This window comes from Sebastes fasciatus, chromosome 15 (genome assembly GCF_043250625.1).
Source record: "Sebastes fasciatus isolate fSebFas1 chromosome 15, fSebFas1.pri, whole genome shotgun sequence".
Lineage (NCBI taxonomy): Eukaryota > Metazoa > Chordata > Actinopteri > Perciformes > Sebastidae > Sebastes > Sebastes fasciatus.
This window is the reverse complement of record NC_133809.1, coordinates 1092281-1102280: the sequence shown is the minus strand read 5'-3', so window position 1 is coordinate 1102280 and position 10000 is coordinate 1092281. Positions and strand designations below refer to the sequence as shown.

Below are 10000 nucleotides of genomic sequence, written 5' to 3'. Positions count from 1 at the left end.
GAAACGAGTCCTCAGAGAGATCTGTGTGGAGGATCAGCTCTGACTGTTCAGTCTGGATCTGCTCTGAGGGAGTGTGCAACATCAGGTTACTCTCACTCCATCCTGAATCTCACCTGCTCAGGTAAGCCCATCAGTGACATCATCTATGACATCATCTATGACAGTAATGTACCCACAATGACACACACATGCAGCAGCTAGATTCCCAGCAGACTGTCTCCAGCAGTCATGATAAAGTCTGTTGATCTGCTGCCTCCATACATCAGCTGCTGAATGCACCAAGATATATATCTGTAGATGTGAAATAGGCTTGTCGCGGTAGTCGGTGTTACATGGTGGTCGGGCACACACCGATTACATTACGTCTCCACCGTCCCCACCGTCCCCACCCTCGTCTTGCTTTTGTTACAGAAATAAAACCCATTTAGTTCATGTTGGTGTGTCAGCGGCATGTTATCAACAGATAGTCGGACTACGGGCGCTCCGATCTGAAAGTGAATTCATCTGCTCTGTAAGGAGTCAGCTCAGAGTAGCAGGAGTCAGGTTTCACACACGGGATGAGAGAGAGTTGACAGACAAGACGATGGCGGAGGATTTGGTGTCGAAGCGAAAAGCAAACGCACCTATTTGGCAATATTTCAGATCTAAACCCAAATGCTGTGATGGAACCACAACGTTAATGAGGTAATCGCCACGAGGAGGACGGAGCGGTTACAGCCGGTGTGTGCGGCGCAGCGGCGCCAGGTAGACCTCTACAGCCCTTCAGCAAAAGCTCTACTGGAGAGGCGAGACACACCGCCACCCGGCGGTAGAGATCAGAGTCAGCACGCTACACATGTTGACCGTCATCTGTTCTTGTAAAATGTCCGGTGTAATCGGTAACACCGGTGTTGCCATAAGTTTATTAACCGGAGGGAACATTTCCTCACCGTCACATCACTAATATGAAACATACATACCAACCAGCAACCAGCCTGAAAGGACTCCTTCTTCAGCTTGACAGCTTTCTGGTGATGAACTCATGTTGGAACTGTTCTGAGTCCAGTTGGAATCACTGAGTTGTTGTTTCATGACATCTTTTTATTGAGTGTCTGGTGTCTTTTATCTCTCTCTATTTCATCTTCTATCATCTCTCCAGACTCTGTCAGGCTGGTGAATGGGACTAGTCTGTGCTCAGGCAGACTGGAGGTGAAGACTAACCAGTCTAACCACTCTAACCAGTGGTGGTCCTCAGTGTGTGAAGATGACTTTGACCAGCAGGATGCAGAGGTGGTCTGTAGGCAGCTTGGCTGTGGGGCTCCTTCAGTCCTCCAGGGGGCGCTCTATGGAGACGTGGAGGCTTCAATGTGGACCAAAGAGTTCCAGTGTGGAGGAACTGAGTCTGCTCTCCTGGACTGTAGAAGCTCAGGCTCAGATAGAAACACCTGCTCACCTGGCAAAGCTGTTGGACTCACCTGCTCAGGTAGAAGAGGAGCTGCAGCTCTGATCTGGTTCATTTCTGTTCTAATGAAACTCACTTTATTCTTTTACTGACGACTCTCTTGTTTCTGTTCAGATCCTGATGATGTCAGGTTGGTGGGAGGAGACAGTCGCTGTGCAGGAACACTGGAGCTGAAACATCAGGGAGACTGGAGACCAGTGAGGGGCTATTACTTTGACTGGACCCTGAAGGAAGCAGCTGCTGCCTGCAGAGAGTTGGACTGTGGCTCTGCTGTTTCTGTAGAAGAGAGAAAGGAGTCCTCATGGAGATCTGTGTGGAGGATCAGCTCTGACTGTGTTCAGTCTGGATCTGCTCTGAGGGAGTGTGCAATATCAGTTTCCTCTGACTCCATCCTGGATCTCACCTGCTCAGGTAAGCCCATCAGTGACATCATCTATGACATCATCTATGACAGTAATGTACCCACAATGACACACACATGCAGCAGCTAGATTCCCAGCAGACTGTCTCCAGCAGTCATGATAAAGTCTGTTGATCTGCTGCCTCCATACATCAGCTGCTGAATGCACCAAGATATATATCTGTAGATGTGAAATAGGCTTGTTGCGGTAGTCGGTGTTACATGGTGGTCGGGCACACACCGATTACATTACGTCCCCACCGTCCCCACCGTCCCCACCCTCGTCTTGCTTTTGTTACAGAAATAAAACCCATTTAGTTCATGTTGGTGTATCAGCGGCATGTTATCAACAGATAGTCGGACGACGGACGCTACGATCTGAAAGTGAATTCATCTGCTCCGTAAGGAGTCAGCTCAGAGTAGCAGGAGTCAGGTTTCACACACGGGACGAGAGAGAGCTGACAGACAAGACGATGGCGGAGGATTTGGTGTCGAAGCGAAAAGCAAACGCACCTATTTGGCAATATTTCAGATCTAAACCCAAATGCTGTGAGGGATCCACAACGTTAATGAGGTAATCGCCGCGAGGAGGACGGAGCGGTTACAGCCGGTGTGTGCGGCGCAGCGGCGCCAGGTAGACCTCTACAGCCACCCGGCGGTAGAGATCAGAGTCAGCACGCTACACATGTTGACCCTCATCTGTTCTAGTAAAATGTCCGGTGTAATCGGTAACACCGGTGTTGTCATGAGTTTATTAACCGGTGGGAACATTTCCTCACCGTCACATCACTAATATGAAACATACATACCAACCAGCAACCAGCCTGAAAGGACTCCTTCTTCAGCTTGACAGCTTTCTGATGATGAACTCATGTTGGAACTGTTCTGAGTCCAGTTGGAATCACTGAATTGTTGTTTCATGACATCTTTTTATTGAGTGTCTGGTGTCTTTTATCTCTCTCTATTTCATCTTCTATCATCTCTCCAGACTCTGTCAGGCTGGTGAATGGGACTAGTCTGTGCTCAGGTAGACTGGAGGTGAAGACTAACCAGTCTAACCACTCTAACCAGTGGTGGTCCTCAGTGTGTGAAGATGACTTTGACCAGCAGGATGCAGAGGTGGTCTGTAGGCAGCTTGGCTGTGGGGCTCCTTCAGTCCTCCAGGGGGCGCTCTATGGAGACGTGGAGGCTTCAATGTGGACCAAAGAGTTCCAGTGTGGAGGAACTGAGTCTGCTCTCCTGGACTGTAGAAGCTCAGGCTCAGATAGAAACACCTGCTCACCTGGCAGAGCTGTTGGACTCACCTGCTCAGGTAGAAGAGGAGCTGCAGCTCTGATCTGGTTCATTTCTGTTCTAATGAAACTCACTTTATTCTTTTACTGACAACTCTCTTGTTTCTGTTCAGAGCCTGATGATGTCAGGTTGGTGGGAGGAGACAGTCGCTGTGCAGGAACACTGGAGGTGAAACATCAGGGAGACTGGAGACCAGTGGAGGACCGTTACTCTGACTGGACCCTGAAGGCAGCAGCTGCTGTCTGCAGAGAGTTGGACTGTGGCTCTGCTGTTTCTGTAGAACAGAGAAAGGAGTCCTCATTCAGATCTATGTGGAGCATCATGTCTGACTGTGTTCAGTCTGGATCTGCTCTGAGGGAGTGTGTAACATCAGGTTCCTCTAACTCCATCCTGAATCTCAACTGCTCAGGTAAACCCATCAGTGACATCATCTATGACATCATCTATGACAGTAATGTTTCCAGTATGTTCCTTCCTCCGTCACAGTGACAGTCGGTGGTTTCCATTGGACTGAACTGTAAAGTTATCCAGGACAATGACATCCTAAAGTGTAGAGAAGTGTATGGAGAGCTGTTTTAACATTTAATAGCTCAGCTTGACTATCAAGAATTAACATTAGAGATATCTACAACTACATTCTGACTAGTCGTAATCACATTGTGACTAGTCAGAGTTCTTATTCCAGATATCTATAACCTCATTGTGACTAGTCAGAGTTCTTATTCCAGATATCTATAACCTCATTGTGACTAGTCATAATTCAGTTGTAGATATCCGTAATGAGAAACCCCATACACATGAATGGTAAAAGTAGTTTGAATAGTCCTAGTCTAAATGTAATTACAGATGTATATAATTAGAGTTATGACTAGTATAAATGTAATTACAGACGTATAGAATTAGAGTTATGACTAGTATAAATGTAATTACAGACGTATATAATTAGAGTTATGACTAGTCTAAACAGCGTTGCAGATATCTCTGATGAATCTCTTGTCCAGCTATTAAATGTTGAAACAGTTTGCCATAGAAGTGGGCTTGTTTCTGAAAGCTTCAAACTCTCCACAGACTGCTGAGCTTCACCTGACAGGACACACCTGTCTGTCTGGAGGCCTTTCCCATTTCACAGTTTCTACATCCTCCATTCCTTTCCTCGCCTCCTCTCCTCGCCTCCTCTCCTCGCGTCTTAGTCCCGCCCACCAGAGCTGCGAGCTGAGGAGGCGAGGAAGAGACTAAATTAGCCCAATATGTAGCTCATAATCTATCTAAAACTACTTTATTATTTACTAATGTTATTCTAAAATATCCTCTAAAGGTTCAAATAGGGCCCTGAGGCTTGAGAAGAGGCTGTGTGCTGCTCTTCATCGGAGGTGGAGAACCTAAACTAATAGAAGAAGCTTCTGATCACCATGGTGACTGATTGTCTCCACAGATGTAACCTGGTAGCTGATGTCTTGATTCAGGGAGGTTTTGAAGACAATTAAAACCAGTTGTAAATGTAATTCCTATGTGTTGGTCCTGTCCCTCGCTAACTACAGATAGTGAATCTGTATATAATACACTCTTTCAGGTGGCTCTACCTCTTCAGCCTTCACCTGACGCTTCTTTATTCACCGTTTTGAAATGCCGCTCCAACTTGAGCTTCTTTGGTAAAGCCATGCTCACACTGCAGATAAGACAGACAGAGTTAGAATATGAGGAAACTAAAAGAGAATCCTTCTCCCAGTCTGAATCAAAATGATATGGTTCTGATCTTTAGATATTTGTGTCTTGAGCTAACTTAGCTAATCGATGGCATGGACCGCTCTGAACTCCTCCAGTTAGTCACTGTCAATGAGCAGTGAAAAGATGTGTCCTGATGATGAACTCATGTTGGAACTGTTCTGAGTCCAGTTGGAATCACTGAGTTGTTGTTTCATGACATCTTTTTATTGAGTGTCTGGTGTCTTTTATCTCTCTCTATTTCATCTTCTATCATCTCTCCAGACTCTGTCAGGCTGGTGAATGGGACTAGTCTGTGCTCAGGCAGACTGGAGGTGAAGACTAACCAGTCTAACCACTCTAACCAGTGGTGGTCCTCAGTGTGTGAAGCTGACTTTGACCAGCAGGATGCAGAGGTGGTCTGTAGGGAGCTTGGCTGTGGGGCTCCTTCAGTCCTCCAGGGGGCGCTCTATGGAGACGTGGAGGCTTCAATGTGGACCAAAGAGTTCCAGTGTGGAGGAACTGAGTCTGCTCTCCTGGACTGTAGAAGCTCAGGCTCAGAGAGAAACACCTGCTCACCTGGCAGAGCTGTTGGACTCACCTGCTCAGGTAGAAGAGGAGCTGCAGCTCTGATCTGGTTCATTTCTGTTCTAATGAAACTCACTTTATTCTTTTACTGACGACTCTCTTGTTTCTGTTCAGAGCCTGATGATGTCAGGTTGGTGGGAGGAGACAGTCGCTGTGCAGGAACACTGGAGCTGAAACATCAGGGACACTGGAGACCAGTGAGTGACGATTACTCTGTCTGGACCCTGAAGGAAGCAGCTGCTGCCTGCAGAGAGTTGGACTGTGGCTCTGCTGTTTCTGTAGAAAAGAGAGAGGAGTCCTCAGAGAGATCTGTGTGGAGGATCAACTCTGGCTGTGTTCATTCTGGATCTGCTCTGAGGGAGTGTGTAACATCAGGTTCCTCTAACTCCATCCTGAATCTCACCTGCTCAGGTAAGCCCATCAGTGACATCATCTATGACATCATCTATGACAGTAATGTTTCCAGTATGTTCCTTCCTCCGTCACAGTGACAGTCGGTGGTTTCCATTGGACTGAACTGTAAAGTTATCCAGGACAATGACATCCTAAAGTGTAGAGAAGTGTATGGAGAGCTGTTTTAACATTTAATAGCTCAGCTTGACTATCCAGAATTAACATTAGAGATATCTACAACTACATTCTGACTAGTCGTAATCACATTGTGACTAGTCAGAGTTCTTATTCCAGATATCTATAACCTCATTACGACTAGTCATAATTCAGTTGAGGATATCCGTAATGAGGAACCCCATACGCCGAGAAGATTTAAGCAAAGTATACACAGATGTATCGTCCCTCATAGCTCCTTCGGCGAGCCTCCTCGCTCCTCCTGATGCATTTTAGGAATTGGGATTTCCTTCAAGATGGAGCGCTGAGATCGATTTCTGGATCACAAGCCGGAGCATCGAGGATCAAGGAGACGAGGAGACGAGGAGACGAGGAGACACAAGATCAGGTCCATGTAGTTGAACGGAGGGTCAACAAAACGCAGAAAAACGTTTAAACGTAAACGGCGGTGCAGTGAACACTCTGTTGTGCTACGCTAATGCACTGCCTTTATAATACGGCGGGGTTCGTGCACGTCGCTGCTGATTGGGTAACACCTCTGACACACCCACCAAATGAGAGGAAACGCAGCACCATTTCCAGGAAACACGCCGTTCAACCCGGAAACCGTAGCAAACCAGTGCACGCTGTTTTCAGACTGAACGTGCTCCGGCTCTCAGCCAATCATCTCTCTGTGTTTACAGACCTGCTGCTTCAGCCCAACATCTCTGGGTCCTCCTCCGTGGACCGGGTCTCCGAGGCCCAGCAGCAGGGGTTTCACGTGCTCAGGGGCTCCACCTTCACCATCAGCTGCTCCGTCCAGCCACAGTACCCAGGAGGCTCCTTCCATCTCACCTTCACCTCCTCCACCTCAGCACTTAACTACACCCAGCCAGCTGCCAATCACTCCGCCCACTTCCTGTTTCCTGCTGCAGAGCCCGCCCACCAAGGAAGCTACAGATGTGTTTATCACGTCTATGTTTTTTCTCACGACTTCTTCTCTGAGAGCCGTCTGATCTCTCTCACCGTCGCAGGTAAGCTGACTGTTTACATGCAGGTTTGGAAAATGTGGAAATGATCAGCTGACAACAGAGAAGCTTTCATTCTCTAATCAAGGATTGGACTTATTTTAATAATTAAGGACTTTTCTTATTTCATAAGAAGTTTACTTAATTTTGTAATTAAGGAATTTTCTTACTACATAAACATTTTACAAATGTTTGTACTTCATGAATTTACGTAATTTTGTTATTAAGAGTTTTGTTTATTTATAATTAAAGATTTTACTTAATTTTGTAATTAAGGACTTTCTTTAATTTCATAATAATTTTCCTAATCTTTGTATTTAAGAAGTTTGATGAATTTTGTCGGAGCCTTCAGAGATCATAGAGATTAAAACATGAATACAAATTAGAGGTTTATTCTACGTGGAGATGACGTCACTTTAGGACGTCTGCTCACAACCGATTAAAGAGAGAGATGTAGTACTACTAGTACTTCATTTAAGTAGTACTAGTAGTACTTCATCTAAGTAGTACTAGTAGTACTTCATTTAAGTAGTACTAGTAGTACTTCATCAAAGTGCTTTAAGGGTTATGACATGTTCAGTCATAATAAGTCTGTGCATGTTGTTGTTTGTGGAATGACACTGTGACTACTGTCATTGTGTTCCACATGTCATATAGTAACCACACTTGTACAAAGTGGATGAATGTCAACAGCAAACAGTCTGCTGGAGGACGGAGCATGTTTGGTTGTAAACATATCAAAGTCTCACTAAAGTCACGTCAGTTGTATTTCTACAGATTAATCTCAGAGGACTTTCTAATCTGTCCAACAAAGAACAGTCTCCGTCCTCAGAGCCTGGATTCACATAAAGAGGATTGAAGAAGTGCTTTTAGATTTCAGGTCACTACAGTTTGTGTTTAATGGGAGCTGTTGGACTCATGATGTCATGTGATGTGATGTGATGACTGTCCATGTGTTTGATCAGATCTAAGGCCTTTCATCATCAGAGCCATCGTCCTGCCGCTGATTCTGCTGTTGGCGAACATTGGCCTTTACTTCTACTATAAGGTACTGACACACGTCTGTTGTTCAGACCGCTGACTGACATGAAGCACTCAGTCTGTGTTTATTGAAGTGAAGAGAGAGGAGTGATGCAGGAAGTCACATCTGTGTGCTGTCATGTGTCTCCAGGGCAAGAGGGGGCAGAGGCCGAGCAGACGGGAGAAGGCTGAGCCGGATTATTATAACCTGGGTGTTCCTGCAGCTGAAGAGGAAGGAGCTCAGGGAGCAGAGTAGCACCTCCAAGGAGCTCATCTCACATCCAGATGGATTTATAACACACAACCCAGCAGCAGCTCATTTTAGACGCATGTTCCCTTCAAACAAGATGCTGCTTCTATTCTATTACATCAGGGCTGTGTATTGGCAAGAATCAGGCGATACGATACGTATCATGATACAGGGGTTACCATTCAGTATATCACCATATATTATGATACCGTAAGTAAGGCGATAGATTGTAATTTTTTTTAATTTAATTTTAGGAAAACTGTCATAGTGTAAAGAACACAACACCATATGCATAAAATCTGAGTAAAAAAAATTTACTTTTTAATTTAATTAACATGTATCACAGTCCCTGTAACATCCAACATCCAACACTTCATTTTACAGCTCCGCAACTTTATACTCTACTATATTTGTCTTACTCTCAACCATAGACTGTATATAAAGATGGACGACATGACAGCTCCCAAAAAGTGAAGCTAAAACATCTGGATCGCCCCCTGGTGGCTGGCTGCAGTATAGCTCATAAGTCCCGCCTCCTCCGTGTTAGTGGATGGGACATGGGCCAAACTAAAGAAGCCCCAAAGATGGTTTCTGTCAGTTTAGATAGTTTTCATTATCTTGTTCATTTTTCGGATCATTTTTGGTGTTAATACATGTACTTGTACTTAACTCCTGTGTACTTGAGGAATTTTCTTATTTTTTACTTTATGAATTTACGTAATTTTGTAAATAAGAATTTTGTTTATTTCTGAATTAAGGATTTTACTTCATTTGTAATTAAGAATTTTGCATATTTTTGTACTTCAAGAATTTTCTTATTTCATAAGAATTGTACTTAATTTTGTACTTAAGGCATTTTCTTATTTTGTAAGAATTTTGCATATTTTTGTACTTCATGAATTTATGTAATTTTGTAAATAAGAATTTTGTTTATTTCCGAATTAAGGATTTTACTTCATTTGTAATTAAGAATTTTACTTCATTTTATACTTACGGAATTTTCTTATGAAATAAGAATTTTACTTAATTTTGTACTTAAGGCATTTTCTTATTTCATAAGAATTTTGATTATTTTTGTATTTAAGAAGTTTGATGAATTTTGTCGGAGCCTTCAGAGATCATAGAGATTAAAACATGAATACAAATTAGAGGTTTATTCTACGTGGAGATGACGTCACTTTAGGACGTCTGCTCACAACCGATTAAAGAGAGAGATTAGTACTAGTAGTACTTCATTTGAGTAGTACTAGTAGTACTTCATTTAAGTAGTACTAGTAGTACTTCATCACTGTACTTTAAGGGTTATGACATGTTCAGTCATAATTATGAGATATTAGGTCATAATTATGAGTCATAATGTTGACTTAGAAAATCAAAATCTTGACTTTGTATTTTCATTTTGCAATTACTGTCTACCACAAATATATTTCATATTTTATACATGTTATATTTCATGTCTATATTTTTACTTCTGCGCTATGTTTAGATTCTCATTTTAACTTGTGATATTTTTAATGGGCGTTGTCGGAGGGAGCCTGAGATCTACCATTTTCATTTCTAACGACTGCTCCTCTGTTGTGCATATGACAATAAACAGCTTTCCAACTTTTCATTCATTTTTTGTCTTTTCTTGGCAGAAGTTTGTAGAAAGCTAAAATTGACGCACCATCCCACAATTTTTGAAGTGAATAATAACTATTAATAATAATAACTTCATTAATAACTTACTTTGG

The 10000-nt window shown here is 43.4% G+C and overlaps 1 protein-coding gene across 1 annotated transcript in view; it reads left to right on the top strand.

The window, feature by feature from the left end:
- LOC141783857 (scavenger receptor cysteine-rich type 1 protein M130-like) overlaps positions 1 to 1456 on the top strand; it is a 39227-nt gene extending 37771 nt beyond the window's left edge. Inside the window, exons 6-7 of the mRNA XM_074661445.1 lie at positions 1 to 121; positions 1139 to 1456. The exon at positions 1 to 121 is cut by the window's left edge and continues 174 nt beyond it. Coding sequence (XP_074517546.1) covers positions 1 to 121; positions 1139 to 1166 — 149 coding nt within the window. The 3' untranslated portion in view covers positions 1167 to 1456. The remainder of the gene's footprint in view (positions 122 to 1138) is intronic.
- Positions 1457 to 10000: the final 8544 nt, after the last annotated feature.